This window comes from Equus asinus, chromosome 28 (genome assembly GCF_041296235.1).
Source record: "Equus asinus isolate D_3611 breed Donkey chromosome 28, EquAss-T2T_v2, whole genome shotgun sequence".
In the NCBI taxonomy this organism is placed as follows: domain Eukaryota; kingdom Metazoa; phylum Chordata; class Mammalia; order Perissodactyla; family Equidae; genus Equus; species Equus asinus.
Window position 1 is genome coordinate 41,475,296 of NC_091817.1, and position 24,629 is coordinate 41,499,924.

Consider the following 24,629-nt stretch of genomic DNA (forward strand, 5'->3'; position numbering starts at 1 on the left):
ACATTGGCCTAATTCTATTTTGTTTTAAAAGGCTTAACTGCCTTTATGATTTTTCAGGCAGATGTTAAAGATATATATTTTGGTATTACGTGTAAATAATGTTTGATTACACAAGTCCTGTGACAACAAAAATGGTACATATGTGCCTGTTGCAGAACATTTGAAAAAATATTGAAAAGCATAAATATGAAAAATGAAAATTGCCCATTTTCCTGGCCCTCCATTAATTTGTCTTTGTTTCTTGAAATTTTTTACTGCAGAGATTTTCAAATATGCACTAGAAAGAAAAGAGGTGGACTGTCCCATCTCCTTTGCCCAGCTTCCATAATTATCAGCATATGGTCAATTTTATTCCTTTCTCTTACTAGATTATTTTAAAGCAAATCCATGACATCATAAATTTTTGTCCATGAATATACTATTACCATCCCTCAATTGAGACCACTGTTCATATTTCAGAATATCATGTTCTGCTTTTTAAGTTTCAATAGAATGATAGGCATTCTATAGGAAAGACATTAAATATGTATGTGTATAAATATACATTTCATTTTTTTGTGCATGCATGAGGAAGATTCGCCCTGCGCTAACATCGGTTGCTAATCATCCTCTTTTCTTTTGCTTGAGGAAGATTAGCTCTGCATAACATCTGTGCCAATCTTCCTCTACTTTGTCTGTGGGATGTCTCCACAGCATGGCTAGTGAGTGGAATACGTCCGCCCCTGGGATCTGAACCTGCGAACCCCGGGCCACTGAAGCAGAGCACGGAACTTTAACCCATTGGCCATGGGGGTGGCCCATTTCAAATATTTCTGAAAAATTTTTTTCTAATAATGTATGTTTTCCCCTAGATTTTCCACAGTCATTTAGTGGAGATAGTAAATTACCACAATAATACCATAAGGTTGTAGAAAATGTGGTGAATAATATGTTAAAGAAAGAAACAAAATTTTAAAAGTTTCAACCTCATCTTTTAAACAATGGCTAAAATTCAGATGTTGAGAAATAAATTCAACTTGACGTGGTGAAATTCTAATAATAGGCAGAAATAATGTCACAGACTAAAACGATGTAGCTTTGTGGAAGCTATCTATTGTCAAGAAAAAGAGAAAGTCACCTTGTTTTCTCTGAACTCACTATATCTTGCTTGAGTCTCAGTGAGTCTTTGTTCGTGGTGGAAATGTGAGGATGAGGTGGACTGGGCCTGGAGAGCTGTGAGCCCCAGCTGCTTCAGTGAGGGGGCAAGGAGCCCAGCTGGAGGCCACTTGACTCAATCTGAGAGTATGAGGATGGGCCTCTCAGAGCCTAGGGAGGTTTTGGGTTTTTTTTTTTTTTTAATTTGAAGTATTATTTACATACCCTAAAATTCACCACTTTGAAGTATACAACTCAGTGGTTTTTAGTATGTTCACAGAGTTGTACAACTATCATCACTATCTACTTCCAGGACATTTTCTTCACTCTAGAAGAAACCCCATACCTGTACTCATTAGCAGTCATTCCCTATCTTCCCCTGCGTCCCCTCCAGCCCTAGGCAACAACTGATCTTTTTGTCTCTACCAATATGCCTGTTCTGGACATTTCTATATGAATGCAATCATACAATATGTCTTCTTTTGTAACTGGCTTCTTTCACTTAGCATAATGTTTAAGTTCATCCATGTCGTAGCCTGATCAGTACTTCATTTTTTTTTAAGGCCGAATAATATTCCACTATATGGATAGGTCACGTTTTGTTTATCCATTCATCAGTTGATGGACATTTGAGTTATTTCCACTTTTTGGCTGCTATAAATAATGCTGCTATGAACATTGTTCTCATTGTTCTGCTCTCTGGTATGACATAATGATACTTAGGGGCTAAAGGTGTTGGAAGGTAGGCTGATGGGGACAGTGAATCATCTCTTTAGGGATTTGCATTCCATCCAAGCTCAACACCAAGACCCTTTACGAGGCCCTCTTGAAGGAGTGTCCACTGGGACAGGCCCAGTGGTCTTGTAATCACTGAGGAACCACGTCTCCTGGGGAGAAATTTTCAAGTCCATGATCATAGCCAACCAGAGACCAAGATGTTGAGTGACCCTTGTCTGGTTTAAGAAGAGAGCTTTAGCACAAAGTGACAGGCTGAATCCAACTTGGGCTCAATTATTTTGTAAAGCTTTTTGTTTATTTGACCTTCCCTGACCCAGGAAATAATTCTAACCAATCAGTGCTGGTTCCCTTTGGCCCTGGGGTCCGATTGCTTTACAGCTGATGACAGAGGGGCCACATTGCTACACACATCTGAATTAATCCTCAACTCCTGAGCCTTGTGCTGCTCTCTGGCAAGGTTGTATTTCTTCATTAGCTATTCCCGGGGCCCAGGGAGTCCCAGAGGATGTCAGAGTACATTAATTTTTATCATAACATGGAATCTTTCAGGTCTGAATGGCAGCACACAGCTGTCAGGGGCTTTCTGAACTCTATTATAGCTCCATATATCTCTAGGCAAAACAGAGGAAAGAGTCCTCATTGGCAAGGAAATGTACAAAATGCATGAGATGTTTTATTATTTGAGTGACTTGACCATGCACTTAAGCACATTCCCCAACTAATTTTTTTCCTATTGTCCATGTAAGTTTACTTTAGCCACCCCACATTGAAACCCCCTCTCTTCATTATTACTGTACAAGGTATGTTTTAAATAAGTTCTCTTTGCATAATGGTAATGAAATCATCATCTGGTACTTACAGCTCTTCTATAAATGTAAAAAAAAGTTCCCATGATATTTTCAGCAGAATTTATGCATCCATAGTATTGCAGAAGTTTGTAAATAATGGCTTGTAATGCTTAATATTACTTTATGTCCACAAAATGTAATTTTAATTTGAAGGAATGCTAATGTGTTTCTGGAAAATCTAGTTATTTCTTTTATTGCCTTTATTTTCCCCACTTACCAATTGAGTACAAGGTTTGGAGGGATGCGTTTTACCTAGAGAGGATGCCCAGGTATTATTTTAATAAAAGCGCTGTCAACAAATGCCAGGAACTCCCTATGCACAAGATCCTGTATTAGACACTGCTCAGTGTGGACATAAGGCCCCTCCCACTGGGAAATCATATTCAAAGAGAGAAGACAATGTTTTCAGTTGTGAGAGTAAATGTGTTCTTAGCAGGCATAGCCAAGTCCTCTACTGCCAGCTCCAGTCCTCCACTCGTTTCCTGGATAAGTCTGATTTCTTAGCAATTGATGTGTTTTTCTAAGGCCAGGTGGACTATTCATTTAATTACTCCCACTGCCGGGCAGCCTAACTGCATGAGCTCTGTGAGCCATGGAGTAGAGTTCCCCAAAATTCATATATCACTATTTATATGTAAGATGGACGCAGGCAAATACTCTATTTATCTTAGCAGGCACTAATTATTAAAAACCCAAGCCAGAGCAGCAACCCCACTTATCAGATGTTTTTGCAAAGGATGAGGCTAAGAAATACACATGAGGTGGTTTCCAGTGCATTTTTTAAAAAGTAAATACAGGTGTTCCATAAATTTGATGAAAACTAGGCAAGTGGTATATAAATGACTGTGTTGTGGATAATGCTGGCCTAGAGAGAGACTCTTTGGGTTTTTAGATAAAGTACTGACCATGCATGCAATGCTTTAAAAAACAAAAGACAGTGAACTTAAGTGTGAGCAAAGATGAAGAGAACTTTCACAAATGACATCTTATTTAATTTTCAGGGACTCAGTAATTCAACAAGCTTCTATTGTATGTCAGCTCAGTGCTAGGGATGGGAGCACAGAGGTGACTTCACATACAGACTGTCCTTCAGGGGTTTCTCATCCGTTGTTATGACTTACTCCTTTTTGTGTATGGGAAAACTAAGGGCACCAGAAAAACAAATTCCCTCCTCTCTAAATAATGCCAGCCCCAACCCTCCCCATCTGCCAGCTTCATCCCTTCTTTCATTTGTATGATTAATATTCACATTTTCTGAGTTCTCTTGTGGAGTTTACTAAACTCTAATTTGGTCTCCCAAGACTTCTTTCCTATCATGAGTGAATTTCTTCAGGACATGATCATGATTCATTTGTCAGATGCACAAATGGGAATTTGCCAAGAGAGACATTGGGTAATTTGCATTTCCTCAATCTGTGGGAGCTGTGTTCAAGTGAGGTTACTAGGTTGTAAGTGTGGTTGAAGTTATTTATTCTTACTCTCCCTGCCCCCCCATCTTTATTGTGCTTATCATTGATTGCCCATTTTATTAAATATTCCCCGAAAGCCAGAACACAGGGCAGTAAAGTTCTAAATGCAAAGGGCAGGAGAGAAATGGAAACAACTGAACTGTAATACCAGAGTCAGACCTGCATTTGAGATATCAAGTCAATTGGATTAAGTGCTATTGGTGACATAATTATCAGATTGATGCGTTTTTCCTAGAAAGCCCTCTTGGAAGAAGATGTGGGCATATTCCTCTTTTATAGTTAGAATCAATGAGATAGAGATTTTGCTGCTGGGACTGCACATTAGGGGATGGGAAAACATAATCAAGATAATGGACATAAGGCAAAAATTTAAGGAAATAACAAAAACAAGAGTGTTTCCGTTTTCTGTTAAGTGTATGTACTGATGTTCTGGAATTCACTATAAGAAGTTGTAAATGGTGCATGAAATGAAAAATTCCTGGTGGTCTCCAGGGGATACAGCCAGTGCTCTGCTCTATTCCTGCTGATTGGTTTGGATTATTTTCTCTATTCCAACTTAAGAAGAAAAAAAATGTGGCTAGGTTATCTTGACAGCAGAATCCACTCTGGGTTAATTATTATTTTAATACTTGATGGTGTTTCTCAAATTTTTGAAATACATGGGTCCTTTAAAGTTGAGAAGCACAGCTGAAGGGTCACTGGCCACCTAAACACTTTAACTTTATGTGTTCTAATTTCTTGTGTTTTATTTGCTTCATTTCCTTGCATGTTTATTCAATATCTTATCTCCCAGAGATAGTAAGTAAGAACATGGGAAACACTATGTAGGCATTTTATAAATATGGGAGACAGTTATATACCTATTTTATATCTCTGAATTATTGATGTATATCATGTCCCCAAAGTATAGCCCAAGGTCTAGGAAACAGGAAGCTGAGAAAAAGAAAGTGGCCTGCTCTAGGTACCATCTCCATCATGGTGGATCCTGGGCACTTCACATTTTTCTCTAATTCTCACAGCTGTCAAAGATAAGGATATTATCATTCCCTTTTGTCATTATTATCATTGTGATTTTGAGAGGCTAATTATATCTTTTTCCAGTACATTATAGTAACTAAAGCATTTTTTAAAAGTTTGCCTATATACCACCTAAAATCATCTTGAATCTTACTGTTACTACACAAAGGGCACGATCTGCTTGCCACAAGACAGAAGCCAATTGTCAAGAGGCAAGTTGGTGGCAGAGAAAGGGCATTTTATTACAGCTTGCTAGCAAGAGGGAAGATGGCTGACTAATGTCCAAAAGAACCATCTTCAGGGGGGCACAGAATCCTGAAGCAGTTATATAGGCCAATGAGTTATAGGGGAGGGGTTAGGAATGTTGACCCTCTGGTGTTACAGACTGGGAGTCGCCACACCAGATCTTTCAGTTGTCATTGATGATGGCTGTCAGCATAGTCTCTCTGTTCAGGGGTCATCACCTTCCTAAGGAACTCAAAAGAAGAAAGTTATTGTCTTATCACAGCTGGGAGGTATATGCACTAGCAGGGGTCATAAAATCTCCAGAGCAGGTGGACCTCCTGGAGGGTGCAAAGCCAGCTGGGTTAGTTAGTCAGAGGTCATCCAAAGTTACAACATAGTCTGTTTTCTACAATATGGCTTCCCTTATGTCAACCTTGTGTTGAGCTGGTTTCATTACTAGTGGTATGCACACTGCATTTAGTGCAGTTGTGGTCTTGTGGATTGCTGGAGTATGGAGAACCTTCACTGGGATTGAGGTAGCTGTCGAAGAGAATTGCTATGTTCAGTTTTATGCTGCCATCCGTGAGTTCAAAAGAAATCAGCCTTAGTTATTTGAGCAGGGATCCACGTTGAAATTCTACAATAATTTTTTTCCCCTTTCTTTTCTGGAAGAAAAAGGCAGCTGAATACCAGGTAAGACTGAAAAACAGTTGCTTTTGGGATTTTGGTTTCTTAGGTCCTTTCTATTGAATTTCAGAGTATTTCAAAATAGTATGAATTCTTGCAACTCGCTTGAGAAATGCCCGAGATGGTGTGTCATTCTGTTTCAAGGAGGAATTGAAAAGTATTTCCCTTTACATAACATTGCCCTTAGCTCATTTTTTCTCTGCCTCTGAAATGGAATCCCCAAAAGCCACAATTGTGCTAACATTCCAAGGAGTGTTTATTTAACCTGTGGAAGCCGGCCTCATTTTTTGGGAGCATGTCAGGCTTCAATTTACAAATCTTCACTGGGACTAAACCTGGTGGTGATTGCTACTGCTCCTCACAGACTCTTCTAAGGCACCTTCTCAGTCCTCAGGTTTGAAATTATGTGTCTGATGATTCTTAGGTGCCTTGAGTCATAATGGGCTGGTCTTGTCTCCAGAGCATGAATAACTCTGTCTTTATTGATCAACTAGGACCAAATTCACCTTTTCCTTCCTCCTTATGCCATTTGTTTGGTAATCATTTTATTTAAATCATTTATTTAAAGCATGGCTATGTAACAGCCTATAGACCAAATGTCACTGGAAAATAGCATTGATTCAGATGTATCCATTCAAGTATGTACCAGAGGCTTACTTATTACTACTTGCAAGACCTTGGGCAAACAAAGACTTCTTTACTCAGAGACATTGACTGTTGTCTACTGGCAGAGACAACATTTGCACATACAGATTGTGGCACGTGGTGCAAAGTGTTAAGCAATGTAGGAATGGACACACCCCAGGCAGAATTGAAGGCCAAGCCTCCTGGGAGATGCCGCACCTCAGAAGTTGATGCTCCATTTACAGTAAACACTTGGGATGTGCTGTGACTGGGTTGTTGCCAGTAGTGGTGAGCATTCAGATTAGTCAGCGAGGTTGAGAAGGGTGATGGGCTTTTGTGGAGGATACTGATGGGATCCTGGCCCTCACCAGGTTGATAGCGCTAGTAGCTTGGTGCCTTGGTGGGGACTTGAAGGCCAGGGAACTGGGAAACGGCTGGCTCTCCTGTCCCATGCAACTGTCTATTGGTAGTAAGGTTGAAGGAGCTTGTGTCCTTCTGTTGGCTGTGTCTGTCTTTCTGTCAATCATAATGTTGTCAACCTCATAAAAGGTCTAGGGAAATTGTTTAGGAATTTCAGAAGAGGGAGGTATTGCTTCTCTTCCAGATAAGGAGCATGGATTCTTCAAGAAAGTGTCTTCCGAGTATCCTTTGCAAATGGAGAGCATTGTGACATGTTGAATGGGCAGCTGGGGCAGAGTGTGGGGTCCTATTAGATCCATCCAAGTGGCCCCACCGGAGGACGTCAAGAAAGCACTGTGTCACTGCTTGAGCAGAGATCAGAGAGTCGTGTGATAAGAATGTCAATTTCTCTACTGTCCAGAAATCTCCACTCTTATCATCACCATGCATGAGGGCCAGTTTGGAGACAGGCTGAAGTTCAAGCCTTTTATTCTATTCTGATTGCTTAATGTCACATTATTGCACTGCTGCTTGCCGCTGCACGGGGTGTACACTGGACAACTCTGGGGACGCCATTCAGATAGACCTGTCTATGTCCAACCCTGTGATCCTGCGGTAGTAAGCATTCCTATTCTCTTGCTTTAAAGGCTACTTGTTTTCATGGCTAAGAAAAGATTTTGGTGGTAGATGGTCTTGGATTTGAATTCTGTCTCCTACAGTTACTGGCAAGAAACATTTTTGAAGCTTAATTTTCTCACTTGTAAAATGATGATTATGTTTCCTACCTTGCAGGTTGCTATGATGACTAAAATAGAATATCAGCATACCAAGAACTACCAACAATGTCGCCTCAGACTGAAATTATGTGAATGCCCCAAGCAAGGAAAAAGTATAGGTCTCTCTGGGTTCATATTTTCTAGACTTACGTGATTAAATAAGCAGGCATTTCTTGAACATTCTCTGTAACCGAAGTCTCATGCTCAGTTTTATTTGATGACAGACCTTGGGACTCCACTTCTTCTGTTAAAACACTTACACGTAGGACATAAAATTATGTAAGAAAGGACTTTTGTGATTGATAGGACATTCAGGGAGTTTCCACCAAGACTAGCTGCAGCAGTTGCCTAGGGAATTATCCAGGCACTGAAGGTTTCCAAATTCAGAGGATGAGCCATTCTTTTGGTTGGGGTGGTCCAGGAAGGTTCCACAGGAGATGTGGAATATGACCTGTCTCTTAAAAGGACAGAGGACAGTCAGCATGAGTGCTGTAGACTTGGACCAAATGTTCCCAGTCTCTATACGGTTATGCTTACCTGTTCTCTCTGCAAGTAGGTTTGAAAATTTGTCTTCTCTTCTCAAGTTTTCTCCTGGAATTCAGAGCAAGGCACATTATAAATAGTCCATGCGTATTTTACTTGACTTAGTTCAATTCAACAGTTTTGTATTAATCGCCTGTCAAGTGCAAGGTGCTCTGCAAGTCGCTGCAGAGATGCCGAGATGAATGAGGCCCAATTGCTGTAGTCTCACTGGGTGTAGTTGGTACACAAATACACAAATGACTCAGCCCAGGGATGCGAGCAGTGCCATTAGAAGCACACAAAGTGCTATTGTTTTTCTCCAATTTTTTATTGAGGTGATTTTACATATATCAAAATTCACCCTTTTTATTGTACAGTTCTGTGAGTTGTGACACACAGTAGTGGCATCACCACAATTAAGATACACAACAGTTTCATCACCCCCCAAATTTCCTTTGTGCCCCTTTGTAGAATTTCCCACCTCTTCCACCCAGCCCCCGGCAACCATTGATTTTTTTCTGTCCCTAGAGTTTTGCCTTTTTCAGAACGTTATATAAATGGAGGTATTCCATATGTAGCTTTTTGAGTTTAGCTTCTTTCACATAGCTTGATGCATGTATTAGTTATCTGTTGCTGTTAAATTACCCCCCAAATTTAGTGACTTAAAACAACAAACGTTTATTACCTCACTCTATTAGTTTTCTATGGCTGTTGTAATGAATTATCACAAATGTGTTAGCTTAACACAACACATATCCGGGGTGCAGGAATGTATATTCCGATCAGCTTTATACAACATGATACAAATATGATAATATTATAAATAAATCTGCTAATTTTAAGGATAGAAAATATCTTTTGTTTTTGCTACTAGTGGAGTTTAACATGTTAAACCTTGTACTGGTTATTTGTAATCTAGTTTTATAAAATTTTAAAATATCTTCATCAATATTTCTGCTAGGCTCTTAGAATGTGTTTAAATTGGCCCCAGTATTCGTGATGGGTCAAGGAAGGGAGAAAGTAGAGGTGGCAAGACCAGGTAGGGCTGTTGCAGTGAGCAGAGCTAAAGGCATCAGAACTGGAGGCAGGAGTAACAGTGGTTGTCTCAGCTCGGGTTCCCTAGAGATCAAGACTGGGATGGGATGTTTGCTCATTTGATTCATTGGGGAAGTGCTTTCAGAAGGCAGGGAGGGAAATGGATTGTGTTCAAATGGAGACTAGCTTCAGTGTGATCCCACGGGGAGCTCTGGCAGAAGAATTATACCAGAGTTGGTTCTCCTTGTTAGGAGAGCATCTGGATATGGGCATGACTTTCCAGATATAATGTCAAAGACAATATTCTGGAGAAGCCAGTGCTCTGGGCAGTTGGGAATGAGTCCACTGGACCCATAAATGAGATCTAGCTCCAACTCCATTGGAAATGTAGAGGACTGGACTAAATATTGAGAGTCTGTGAAGTGTTTAGAGATATTGGTGTTGACCAGTCATAGAAGTTATGGAAGAATATGGGATAGCAAATGTTTCCTAAGTGTTTCTAATGAGGTGACTGGTTTGAGAGTATCACCTGTTGCAGAAAGAAGGACGTCAGGAAAGGGAGAAGACTTGAGGAGAGAAGATGAAGAAATTTAGATTTGGGGTGGATAGGAATGAGATTTTGGAACTTGGGAGGGATATAGGGGCTAGAGCTATGGGTTTGAAGTTCATCCTTATGGAGATGTTGTTTGGAGTCTCTGGCCGATTGAAATTACTATAGAGAAGAGTTTTGAGCCTGAATCAAAGAAGGTTGAAAATGGACCTCTAGGTAGAAGAGGAAGGGCTGGAGGAGACAGAAGATGAGGCAGCGGTAGCCTTAGGAGCAGATCCAAGAGTGGACTGTTTCTCAGAAGCTGAGAGAGGAAAGAGGGCCAGGAATTAGGAAGGAGCAGGGTCCTTTGTGATAGAGAAGTCTAGTCTCAACAGAGGGGAAGTTTTGAATTTGTTGATTGAGGAGCCATTGCAACTTTGAGGGATTCTGGACAGTGATGGGACAGAATTCAGTCTACCTGGTGATAAGAAATGAATTTGGGGCAAGGAAAGAGATTATTAATGGAGATGAATATTTCAAAACTATAGACCGTGAATGGGAAGAGAGGCCAGTGCAACTTGAAAGAGCCCCAATGTCAAGTAGACATCTTTTGTTCTCTTTCCAGCATTCTCTCTCCCATCTGACTGCCTTTCTTCCACGTTCTTTTCTCCACTTTCTTTCCTTCTGTCCCGATTTTCTCTTGATTGATGCTCAGAAAAATCTGAGTAGCCTGATAGGCAGCAAGAATGCACCAGTGGAGAGAGTGAGATTGACAAAGCCTTAAGAGAGGGACAATTAATGGGACACCAGAGGGGTTGTACACATGAAACTAATATACTGTTAATGACAATTAAACCTGGATTTGAAAAAAAAAAGAAGAGGGGCGGGAAGAAAACAGAGATCAGCTTTGATAGCCTTTGGACTAGGGCTCCTTTCTATTTATCATCATCATCCAATGCTTTTTCCAGTATGAAATATCACTTATGGCTGCTCTGGTTAGAAAGCTTGGCTCATTGTCACTCCCACTGATGACCAGCAGCACTACCCACTGGTAAATAATTAGAACCCCTCCCTCCTTACCATAAAGCCATTGTTCTCTGGCCCAAAGGAATGTGTTGGCTCTAGAGGATGGGACTGCTGCTTTCCAAACATCATCCCCAGCAGGCTCAGAGAATGCCTTGGGTCCACTCAACAGAGAGGCGGGGGCTCTCTCCATGGGCAGATTAGAACCACAGAGAACAAGCATGCCCCTCTATTGGCACGTCCAGTTCTATACGCGGAAGACAACCTTTCCTGTCCTCACTCATCCCTCACAGACCAAACTCTTCCAGAGAAGAAAATAATCAGCCCCTGAAAGTGCTGACTAATAGCATCAGCTTTGGAATTGGAGAGATACTATTTTTGTTTCCATTCTCTCTTCATAGTTTGAACTTTCCTTTTGATATTCCGTAAATATTCATCGTCTCAGAGCCTTTTGAATTGCAATGGCTTTTAGTCAAAACTGAGCAAAATGTGCTATTTGAATAATAAAAACCTCATTAAAGCAAGGCGAAAGGAATTCTTTTCCTTTTGTACAAGCCAATTAAGTGTCTTTACAATTAAAAAAAAAGTCTAGCACTTTATAGTTTCATATTCCATAAGCCTGTTTTTAATTAATGGAGGTGACAAGTTTTAGGTACAGGGTACATATTTTGCCTCTGGTGTTGTGCAATTAACATTAATGAAAGGTATTGAAATTTGGTGAAAGAGGAAAGGGTTTCTAGGTCCTCTCTGGGTTCAGGCCTCCAGGCTGAGGTCTTTGGTAGCAAGTTTCTTTGCTTGATGTGGTTTGCATTTCCTAGAGAAAATCTCCAGGCAAGGATAAAGGTAACTACAGGAGGTGTTGTTATTGAGAGGTACAGGGTCAAATTTTAAATGCCTAGGCCTGTCTTAAATATGGGGAAACTCTGAAAAAATCAACTTTGAAGAATTTTCTCTTCTCTTGTGGCTAAAAGGGAAGGGTATAGAGACAAAGGGAGAAATAGTGGTTTGCCTGGCAGGTACCTTGCAAGATACTGGGACTTTGCTCATCCCGACTTTGGGTGGTGTGTATGCTGCTGTTCTCAGTTTATAGGTGAGCAGAATAACTGCATCGCTGAGCTAGAGTCTCTCTCAGCACTGGGCTCTGTCCATTCAAAGGAGCTTATCTAAGAAAGAAGATACTGGGCAGTAGCCTTGAAGTCAGATGACCTTTTTATTTTGTTTTGTTGTTATTCGTTTATTTGCTTCTTTATTTATTTTAGCTGTTCCTGATACTTATTCTGACCATAGGAAATTTGCTTCTGATCCCTTGTTTTCATGGCTGTAAAATGGCGATAATATATGTAACCTAGGGTTATGTACACAAAGTTCTTAATAAGTGCCTAGCCCATATTTAGCACGCAAAGAAAGAAAAAAGTATCAACAACTCTGTGAAAGTGGACCACATATTTGAGATGCAATCTGAAAGGAGCTCACATGTAGGTCATATATTCACTTGGCCATTTTTTTCCCATTTCCCCCAAGGTTTTTCTAATGGTCCTGCCTTACTACAAAACATGCATTGTCCTGGCTACAAATGAGTAGATTCTGCTTTGATATGAAATAGGGTCTGATGAAGGTCTGATGTAGAGAGACCAGATGCCTCAAGGCATATTTGCCCACCTCTTCATAAAGTAACCGGGCCCTTGAAGGGCTGAGCATTGACAACTCTGGTGGGCACCATCTGTGGAATACAGATGATCCAACCAAACACAGCTGACCCCAACCACATCACCACTTTTAGGTTTTAGCTAGGTGATGGGTTAGAAATAGATCAGGCAACAGAATGAGTAAGACAATTTTGCAGTGAAGCTTAGATTGCCCAGTGATAATGAGATTTGTACAAACACTTTTTTAAAAACAGTGATTTAATTATTTTTTCTACTTATAAAATTAATTCATGCTTTATACCATGCATTTAAAGAAAAATAAGTATCAATTCTTTGCAGACTCCTTCAAAAATAGAAGAGGTGGGAATAGTTCTCAACTCCTTCTGTGGGGCCAATATAACCCTGATCCCAAAACCAAAGACATCAGGAGAAAAGAAGACTATAGACTAATACCACTTATGAATATAGATGCAAAAATCTTCAACAAAATAGTAGCAAACCAAATGCAACAATATCTGAAAAGGAGTATACACCAAACCAAGAGGGATTTTATCCAGGGAATTCAAGGTTGGTTTAACATTTGAAAGTCAATCAATGTAATATACCACATCAGTAGAATAAAGGATCAGGTCAATAGAAACAGAAAAAGCATTTGAAAAAGGCCAACACCCTTTCATGATAAAAACAGTCGACAAACGTGGATTATAAAGGCATTTCCGGGGGCTGGCCCTGTGGCCGAGTGATTAAGTTCGCACGCTCCACTGCAGGCGGCCCAGTGTTTTCGTTGGTTCGAATCCTGGGCGCGGACATGGCACTGCTCATCAAACCATGCTGAGGCAGCGTCCCACATACCACAACTAGAAGGACCCACAACGAAGAATATACAACTATGTACCAGAGGGGCTTTGGGGAGAAAAAGGAAAAAAATAAAATCTTTAAAAAAAAAAAAGAAAGGCATTTCCTCAAACTGATAAAAGATGCCTACAACAACCCACAGCTAACCTCATACTTGATGCTAAAATTTTGAATGCTTTCCCCTTAAGATCAGGAAACAAGACAAAGACATCAACTCTTGCTATTTCCATTAAATGTTATACTGAAAATTCTAGCCAAGGCAATTAGGCCAAAAAAAAAAAAAAAAATTAGATTGGAAAGGAAGAAGTAAAACTATCTTTATTTGCAGATGAAATAACTTTATATGTAAACAATCCTAAGAAATCCACTAAAAAACTATTGAAACTAACAGATGAGTTCAGCAAGGTTGAAGGATAAAAGATCAATATGTAAAAGTAAATTGTATTTCTATACACTACTATTGAACAATCCCCAAATACAGTTAAGAAATCAATTCTATTTGCAGTAGTATCATAAAGAATAAAATAGGAATGAATTTAACAAAAGATATGGTAAACTTGTGTTTTGAAAGCTATAAAATATTGAAAGAAATTAAAGAAGATTTAAACAAATATAGAGACATCCCATATCATGGATCAGAAGACTTAATATTGTTAAGATAACAAAACTGACCCACAAATTTTTTTATTTCGTATTTATTTATTTTGTGAGGAAGATTGGCCCTGAGCTAACATCTGTTACCAATCTTCCTCTTTTTGCTTGAGGAAGATTGTCGCTGAGCTAACATCTGTGCCAGTCTTCCTCTATTTTATGTGGGATGCTGCCACAGCATGGCTTGACAAGTGGTGCTAGGTCCACACCCGGGATCCGAACCTGTGAATCCCGGGCTGCTGAAGAGGAAGGTGCACACTTAACCACTGTGCCACCAGGCCGGCACCAGTTGAGCGACAAATTTAAAGCAAACCGCATGAAAATTGCAGTTGGCTTTTTTTGCGGAAATTGAAAAGCTGATCCTAAAGTTTATAGGTGCATGCAAAGGACCCTAAATAGTCAACAGAAGCTTGAAAAAGAAGAACAAATTTGGAACGCTCTCACTTCCCAATTTCAAAATTTACTACAAAGCTTCAGTGATAAAGACATTGGAGTACTGGCATAAGCATAGACATATAGGTAATAGAAGAGAATTGAGAGTCCAAAAGTAAACTCTTTCTGGTGGTCAATTGATTTTCAACAAGGATGCCAAGATAACTCAATGGGGGAAAGAATAGTCTTTTCAACAACCGCTGCTAGAACAATTGGATGTCCACATGCCAAAGAATGAAGTTAGATCCCTTTCATTCACCATACATGCAAATTAGCTCACATTTGATCATAGATCTAAATGTAAACTCTATAAAACTCTTAGAAGAAAAGAGAGGAGTATATATTTGTGATGTTGGGTTAGGGAGTGCTTTCTTAGATACAACCCCAAAAACACAACTGACAAAAGAAAAACTATATATAAATTGTGTTTCATCAAAATCGAAAACTTTTGTGTTACAAATGACGATATCAGGAAGGTGAAAAGACAACCTACAGAATAAGAGAATTAGTAGCAAATTGTACATCTGATAACGGACTCGTATCTGAAATATGTAACTAACTTTACAATTCAATAATAAAAAGATAAATACCTCGGGGCCGGCCCCATGGCCGAGTGGTTGTGTTCACGCGGTCTGCTTTGGCAGCCCAGGGTTTCGCCAGTTCGGATTCCAGGTGCAGACATGGCACCACTCATCCGGCCACACTGAGGCGGCGTCCCACAGAGCACAACCAGAGGCACTCACAACTAGAATGTGCAACTATGTACTGGGGGGCTTTGGGGAGAAGAAAAAAGATAAATACTGCAGTTAAAAAATGGGCACCACATCTGAATAGAAATTTCTCCAAATAAGATATACAAATTGCCAATAAATATGTGAAAAGATGCTCAACATCATTAGTTGTTAGGTAAATGCAAATAAAAACCACAACGAGGCACCACTTCATAATCACTAAGGTGGCTAAAATTAAAATAAAAAAACAGATAACGGCAAATAGCGGCAAGGATGTGGAGAAATTAGAGTCCTAATACATTGCTGGTGGAAATGTAAAATGGTACAGCCACTATGGAAAAGAGTCTGGCAGTTCCTCAAAAACTTAAACAGAGAAATAACCATATGACCCAGCAATTCCACTCCTACATATGTACTAAAGAGAAATAAAAACATATGTCCCCACAATAACTTGTAAATGAATGTTCATAGCAGCAATATTCATAATAGCAAAAAAGTGGAAAAAACCCAAATGTCTATCAACTGGCAAATGGTTAAATGAAATGTGAAATATCCATACAGCGGAATATCTTTTGGCCATAAAAAGCAATGGAGTACTGATACGTGCTACAATGAGGATGAACCTTGAAAACATCATGCCTAGTGAAAAAGCCAGTCACAAAAAACCACATATTTTATGATTCTATTCATATGAAATGTCCAGAATAGGCAAGTCTATAGGATAGAAAGCAGATTAATGGTCTCTTGGGAATGAGAGTGGTTAGTGACTATTAATGGATATGTGGTTTCCTTTTGGGGACATGAAAATGTTGTAAAATTGGAACGTGATGGCGGTGGCATAACTGTGGATATACTGAAACCGGTGACTTGCTTGTACACTTCAAAAGAGTAAATGTCATGGCGTGTGAATTATATCTCAGTAAATTATTTAAGAAATTAATTCATGTTTATTGTAGAAAATTTACGAAATACCAAAAACTATAAAAAAGAAATAAGTACTCTAATGATATCCCACACATCCAGAGCGAACATTTTTCTCTATTTTCTGTCTTGTTGACGGTATGTATAGAAAACTTTTTGGGGGGGAAAGGATATGAATCACACATACAAAATTTGATTTCCTGCTTTTTCAATTAAATTGAGAAATTTGGGAACCTCTGACTTAATCAGTGCTGATTTATCCGTTCTTCTGTTGTTGGATTTTAAGTTGCTTCTAGGTCATACAATTGTATAAATCTAGCTCATTTATGTATAATTATTACTCATCCTTATGTATAAACTTTTATACAAATTTTTATTATTTCCTTAGGAAAGAATCTTGGAAACTGTATTAGTTTCTGAGGGCTGCCATAACAAACTACCACAAATTTAGTGGCTTACAACAATGGAAATTTAGTCTATCACAGTTCTGGAGGCCCAAAGTCTGAAACCAAGGTGTCTGCAGGGTTGGTTCCTTCTGGAGGCCCTGAGGGAAATCTACTGCATGCCTTTCTGCTAGATTCTGGTGTGGGAGGACCATCTTTGGCATTCCTTGGCTACTAGATGCATCACTTCAGTCTTTGCCTCTGCCTTCACATCTCTTTCTGTGTGTCTTCTGCCCTTCTCTTCTTTTGTAAAAAACGTTCATCGTTGGATTTAGTTCCACCTTAATCCAGGATGATCTCATCTCAAGATCCTGAATTTAAGTATGTTTGCAAATAGGGTCACATTCACAGGTTCTTAGTGGACATATGTTTTGAAGTCCACCATTTAACCCACTACAGGAGCAAGGACATATCAAGGGGACAGGAGGTGGCTGTGCGACGGTCTGCCGTGTACAGGCAAAATGAGGGAGCATTGTTTGTGGAGAATTCAAAGCCAATAATAAAACTGACTAAAAGTTGGTCTGCTTTTTATTGTCATCTTGCAATGGCAAGTCTAAACATTATCAGTGATAAAATCTCTCTCCCTAAAGGTATGAGCTTCTGCCTCTGCACTGCTGCCTACATACTCCACTGCTTGGAGACAGGATTATTGCATGAAATAATGTGAATCATTCTAAGTCTCATGTTGTATATTTTCAACTTAATATTCAGGGTGTGGGAATATATATTCTCACCACCTTTATATGAGGTGATACAAATATAATAATATAAATAAATCTGCTAATGGGCAGAAAATATCTTATTTTAATTTTTGCCACTAATGGGGTTTAAAATGTTAAATCTTGTACTAGTTATTCTGTAATCTAGTTTTATAAATTCTTTAAATGTCATTTTCAATTCTTCTGTTAGGCTCTTAGAATATATTTTTCTTATTGATTTGTAAACGCTCTGTACAATAAACATATGAGTCCTTTGTATCATTGCCATTATGTTTCTTTTTTACTTTCTTTAGACAACAGCTTAATTTTACTTTTAGATAGACTTTTCTTTATGCTTCCCTTAACTGCATTCCAAGTTTCTTTTTAAAAACTCGTGACTCTTAGGCTACTGTTTTCCATGAGGATGGGAACAAAATGAGATTGTTGCAAATAGTATTAGCTCTATGAAAAGTTTCTACAAAAAGAACATTGGATTTTTTTTTTTTAATGGAAGTATAGGAAATATTTTGTTTCTATATAACATAGGAAATATTACCTACAAGCCATTGACGTGGAATTTGAGCTATGGGAGGAAACTGAGTGCCATCAATTTCCAGCCCCTTATTTTACGAGAAGGAATGAGAAACTCAGAGACTTTGGTGTTTTGTCTGAAAGTGGGACAAAATGCACATCTTTGAACTGTTAATTCAGTGCTCCTATAAACCCCCACCCTGTCTCTTTTTCTCAGTCTTTATGTGTTAGCTAAATTCCTGAAATGCTTTTTTTTCCTATAAAGCATTTATTTGATTGCAGTTTTCCTTGTTATAAAGATACCACATGTTAATTATGGAAACAAGGAATAAAATACAGATACACTTAGAAATAAAACAATGTAGGACATTTTCGTTTCCACTTACCCCTAAAGAAAACTACTGCTAACATTTTTGAGTAAACTTCATCACCATTGTTTGTGTGTGTGTATGTGATCATACAATATTATACATTTGGTTTTATAACTTGAATGTTTTACAGGGTCAGCAGATTGGTTTATTCGTTATCATTTTAATGGCTGCATAGTATTCTATCACCTGCATCTATTTGAATTGATTTAATTATTTCCCAATTGTACTTTTACTTTATTTGTAATTTGTTGCTTTTCTGTTGCGATTACAAACACTGTGGCTGGCCTTGAGTCTATTTTCTTTTTACAATTCGTATTAGTACCTTGGGATGATTTCCCACAAGTACAATTTCTTTGTGAGGATTTAGGATTTTGATTCACATGAATGGCTTTTATTTTTAACAATTTTACTATGAAACAAATTAAATATGTAGAAAAGAAGAGAAAATATAATAGACTTCTGCTTACCTACCCCCTGGCTTTTTCTAAAATATAGATTTCATCTGACCTCTAAAAACATATATTTAAACAACATGTGTCTGTCTCTTTAGACAGAGCCTTTCCCCCTTGATATGTTTGCTTAGCACCTACGAAGTGCTGGTTCCTGTGTCTGCCCTTTTATAGCATATTATCTCCTTTATTCCTTATAACGACTTTAAAGGCTATTTTGATTTTACAGGCAAAAAAGCTGAGAACTGGATGGTTTAAGAAGCACAGATTCAATTAGGTGGTAGAACCTGGCCTGATATTGTCCCGGTTTTAGCACTGGAAGCCTCACGTCACAGGAACCCCCTTGTCCCTAGCAACCCACGACAGGTGTGCACTCAAGGTCCAAGTCCTTCCCCAGCAGAATGGTTGAAGATGCGACATCCTAGGGCATCCCATTTCCAACTCATTGGAAACTTGAAGACAGCAAGGAACTGGTTATTCCCAAGGGAGCATGGATCATCCTTGGTTTGAGAGTGTTTACATCCACATGACCTTGGCTGTTTTATTTTTCAGGTCTCTTCATGTGCTTGTGTGCAACGCAGCAGCTTTTGCTCTACCCTGGAGCCTCACAAAAGATGGCCTGGAGACCACCTTCCAGGTGAACCACCTGGGGCACTTCTTCCTCGTCCAGCTCCTCCAAGATGTCTTGTGCTGCTCAGCCCCTGCCAGGGTCGTTGTGGTCTCCTCGGAGTCCCATAGGTGGGTTCAAATTTGGTGTTTTCTTCACTTGTCTCCTTCCTCAAACCAACTAATGCTTTGCCAAGCCTCTCTTTCTGCAAATAATTTTGATTAATCTTTCCCTTAAAAGTGTGGGTGTATTCAACCTAGCTTACTTAATTTTCTGAGGCCTTCTTTTGTGATCGTGGGGGATTATTGGGGGGTATTGTCTACAGTAACGTGGACTGTTTTTACAACTGTACTTCAAGCCCCTCATTGATTTTGCTTCGAGATGGAATAATAATTGATTAAATCTGAATGCCTGACCTTTATTGATTTGTCATTCAACAACTTCAACGTCTCACCAAGAAGAATGTGCCGTTATTTTAGCAGGAGAAACAATGCAATTAAGGATGGAGAGATGAAATCCAATTGTTTTATAATGAGAAATTAGGGAATTCAATGCAGACATTAGCTGTGTAATTGTAGAAAGGGAAGTACTGTAGTTAGAACATATTAGAAATCTGGCCATGCCTCTTTTGGTTAAAAATTCAATTAAAGCATCAGATGGCACTTCTTTTCTATTACCATTAGGAGAATATTCAATTGACTAAAAAGACACTTGAAAATTTCCTTGTATTTGCAGCATATTTGTTTCTAGAGTTGGATAAACAACTGTTTGTCTTAAGAGAAGGACTGGGAGGAGACAAAGGACTTGCTGGGTGAGCCTGGATTTAATCCACGTCAGGGAGATTTTCTGGTGTGGTTGGGAGCTTTCCCTCTCAGCAAAGTGGCTGGAAAAAAATAATGTGCAGGGGCCTATTTTTCTCCCCTTCTCCTGCGTCTTAAGTCCTGAAATGTTTTAGTGACCCGGAATGAAGCTTATTTTTTTAATCATGCTTCCATAAAATGTAACCCCTGGGACTCGGAAGAGAGAGACCAGCCAAGGGTTAGCCAGAACCCTTTATCACTCCCAAACACAGGGGCTTAGGGTATAAGTGACACACTGCAGATAGATTTAGTTTTACCACTTTAAATTTATGGTGGCTGAAATGAAAGGAAAATGCCAGTAATAATCCTCCCCCGCCTTAAAAGACATGAAACATCTAGTAATTAGGTGGTAACAAAATCTGGATACCCTTATCTTTGCAAATCACACCAGGTTTGTGAAAGAAAGTGGAGTGGCCCTGCTCAGGAGTGAGGGAGGCTACTGTGGGGGCAGGCGAGGGAGAGCGAGCTCTGGAAATAAATCTGCCAGCCCCACTCGTTTGCCAGATGTGGAGGGCACCATGGGATATGTTTAAATGAGCTGGTATTTAATGGGAGATTATGTTGAATTGTCAGCTGCTCCCTTCCCTTTGTAAATCTGTATCTCAAATGGTATTTCATGTGACGTCTTTGTTCTCTCCTTAACTGCTGTGTAATTCATGCCTACCTTGGAGATCTGAATCTTAATTTCATTTAAAAGGTGGATGGGAAAGTAGGGCCTTGCTCTCCTGAATTAGATCCATTTTAGTTTATAGACAAGGTCTTCCTGAAATGTGTTATCTGGCCCACTCCTGTCTGATGATTGGCGCTTGTCTTCTGCTCTCTGATTATCCTTTGCACATATTAAAGGGTATTTTTCAGAATGTTCATTCCCCCAAGCTGGTTTGTTTATTACCCTTGTACTGCTGCCCATGGCACCCAAGAGCTGGTGTGAATACTGGGTGCACAGTACTGGCAAAGTCCTCACTCACTGCTCAAGGACCCGGAGCCCTAAACCATGTTATAAAATGGAAGTGTTGATATCTAATTACCTCCATAAACCTTGGTGGAATCTCTTCGTTGGAGTCAAGACCCCCTGTTGGGGGAAAAATAAAGTCCTATGTTTGCAGAAAATATTATACCAGACTGCCCCAAGGCAAAATATTTATTAGCCTCCCTGTGTCTTCACTGTATTTTAGTTACTTATCTGGAGTCTGAGCAAGTGAAATGAGTTTCTGCATACCTAAAATACATCATATTCAAATGAGAACTTGACTTCCTTGCTGTGAAAATTTTTCAGATCACAATTAAAATGGAATGAAAAGAACGGAGCCCGGACTCAACCACTTTAAATGGCTGCAGCTGTGTTGAGTGTCAAGTTGCTACACACACACACACTCTCACACTCACTCACACACTCACAGAGTTTCTGATGCAAGTATAGTCCTATTCTTTGAACATACTAGCTTTTGTCTGCATAGAATCCAGCCTAATTATTTTAGTTTGGTAGTTGAAAAATCCTCAGTTAAAAAAAAATAAAGGAGCAGTATGTATAGAAATATAAGATAGAGGTCCCCTCAAACAGCAAATGTTAATGTCCAGAAATCAAATGTTAACATTTTAGTGTGCTCGTAGGAGGATAATGCTATTAAGACTTCGTTGTTTGGCTCTGTCAAGTTTTCAACTTGAAGATAGACTAGGCGGCCTGTGAAGAGTTGTTTGCCTCTTCAGCTGAGAGAGAGTGAACATGGTCGTTTCTCAGGAAGCCTGCCCTGGCTCAGGGGAATCAGAAAGCTTGCCTACCCTTCCTGCTTCCTGGAGGGTTGTGAAGACAAACTAGTCAGACCTTAAAAATAAGTTTGCTGCCCAGGACAGCCTCAGGGCAGGAGATCAGGGGTCCACTCATGGGCTTATGGGTGGGGCAGGGTGGGCGGGGGGTGGGGGTGCCTTTGCAGAAGGCGGGCCTATATTTGGCTGTGCTCCTCCATCTTGAAACCTTCCTTCCATCTGGTTCCTGGAACCTGGTTCCATCTAATTTCTCATTCTAAACTCATTTTAAACATTAAAAGTGCCACATGCACATATTAATGAGCAACATAGAGGATCTGAACTTATGGTAAATTTCCCCTTTTGAGCAGGGATCGAAACAAATCTTTTTGTAATAAGGAAACTTGGCCCTTCGTTTGGAATTCCGAAGCTATGATCAAACTTCAATCCTCTAATCCAGTATTTAGTCTGTGCCGTGTGCCAGGCAACATCTGTCCACCTTCCAGAAATTCACCGTCTAGGGTTGAAAACAGGTGGACAAATGACTTACAATGTGGTGTGGTAAGGACTGAGGCACAATGTACAGACAGAATGCAAAGGTGACATGACTTGCTTTGTCACTGATGTTGGAGGGTGGCAGGGTCATTGAACACGAGGAGTATCATAGACTGGGTCCTGGAGAATGGATACTTCATTTCCATGGAAACTTGTTTTGCAATCTCCTTTGCATGGCTTCTGTGAATCTATCTCCCACTGCCACCTACGAAATCATTGTGACATCCAGCAATTCAAGAGTTAATTAGGGAGCGCTTCCTGGAAGAAATGGCTCCTGAGCTGGGTTGGGCTAAACAAAAATGCCAAGAAATGTTATCAGCAACGGGTAATGAAAGAAAAGCAGAGAGTGAGAGTGGAGACTGTTATATTTATCCCATACCTGCTAGATAGTGTCTAAATTTCTAATGCTCTTTTCTACTCAGAGGAGGTGGGATTTCTAAGACATGGACCATATCTTGGATCATTGGGTTTCAACTCAACAGTCCTTTTTAACAGCTCTTCCTGTAATGCCTTATTACTATGTTGAAATAAAGTTCAGAAATAACTTCCCTACACAAATACATTTTAATTCAATATGCTTGCCTAACTGTAATATAAATTTTAAAAATGTGAGGCAAAATAGCATGTGTTTCAACATGTAAATGCTTGGGCAGGTCTACAGGAAAGGTAAGTAATCAGATGTGCGTGTCCACCCATAAATCACTTGCAAATGCAGACTGTTAACAGGTGTGCGGCAAATACCACTAGCATCTGGTCAAGCCTCATCTCCCCCAGAATCCACAAAATCTGAAAGTGCTTTCATTCTTCATGTACGTGGCTGTTGCACTACACTCCTGGAAATGCGGTGGATATAAAAACTGTGGATGTACGTAAAACACAGTGAGGCTCCAGGCTCAGATAATTATACTGAGGGTTTTCATCTACATGAATGTCCAGTGGGGCTTGTCTGCGTTAAGCAAGATGCTGCCTGCATTGCGGGACATCTACCATCCCCGGCCCCTGCCGGTGATCATTATGACAACCAGAAAAAGGCCCCCATAAACTTTCAAATTTCCCGCTAAGTCCCACTGCCTTAGATGATTAGGCTCAGAAGTTCTGGGCTCTTCCTGTGGTTTGGGGACTTGGAAACCGGCAGCCAACAATTAGTTTCAAGGTCTCGTTGCTGGATCCATGATGACATTTGTGGCCATCAGCTTTGTTGATGACTTTAGAGCAGCAATGTCATTTAACACTAGAAATTGGATGTCACTGACGGAGTCCTGAAAAAGGGATGTTTAAATTCCACTAAAACGTGAATTTCATCTGCCCCTGTGATGCTTTTCTTGGTTGTAGCTCAACCGGAGCCGCTCATTTTAAGGAACAACCAGATTCTCCTGTAATTTTCATTTTACCTTTTGTTTTCCATAGCAGTGATCTAGAGGACTCTCGTAATGCTTCTTATTACTCAGAGCAAATGCCCAGAGTTAATTTAGTGACACAAATTATGAGGGGTCCTCAACAAAGAAGAGACCACCATCTAGAAAATTCCTTTTGTTACGATCTGTTTTTTTTTTTTTTGAGCAGTCACTGCTTTGTTGTTATTTAAAAAAAAAAAAAAGAAGAAGAAAGAGAGAGAAAAAAAGGGAAAGAAACAAACAGCTGGTGTTTAACGACTCCGTCAGACCCAATTATAAAACATCAACTACTTACTTTGATTTGTGCGTATCCATGCCATGGGTATACTTAAAAACAGTAGACTCTGCCAGAACTCATTTTGGCCTTGTTTACATTTATCTTTTAAACATATAAGACTATCGATGGCACCTCACCAAGGTTATAACCCCTTTATAATCATTAATTTTTAATCTGGAAAAGAGTCTTGGAGGCAGCAAGACTCATCTATATTTACTTGGATGCTCAAATGAAAATACAGAGGGCTCAAGGGTTGGCTAAAATAACCCAGGAAAGCCCCGTCAAAGGTTAGGAATGTGATATCTTTCTGCTTCCAAAAGCAGCAGCCCTCTATTTAAGATGCTTTTCTGTTTAATTTAATTATCCTTGAACTTCCCGTTGAAGGTTTTGAAAAATATATGTTAGAGGCAGGGGGAGTGCAGCATGTTAAGACAGCTCC

At 39.6% G+C, this 24,629-nt stretch overlaps 1 protein-coding gene across 11 annotated transcripts in view; it reads left to right on the forward strand.

The window, feature by feature from the left end:
* Positions 1–24,629, forward strand: part of WWOX (WW domain containing oxidoreductase) — a 934,084-nt gene that overhangs the window by 251,953 nt on the left and 657,502 nt on the right. For all 11 annotated transcript variants that reach the window (XM_014845630.3, XM_070500695.1, XM_070500696.1 and 8 more), the window contains exon 7: positions 19,307–19,492. In XM_014845630.3, coding sequence (XP_014701116.1) covers positions 19,307–19,492 — 186 coding nt within the window. The remainder of the gene's footprint in view (positions 1–19,306; positions 19,493–24,629) is intronic.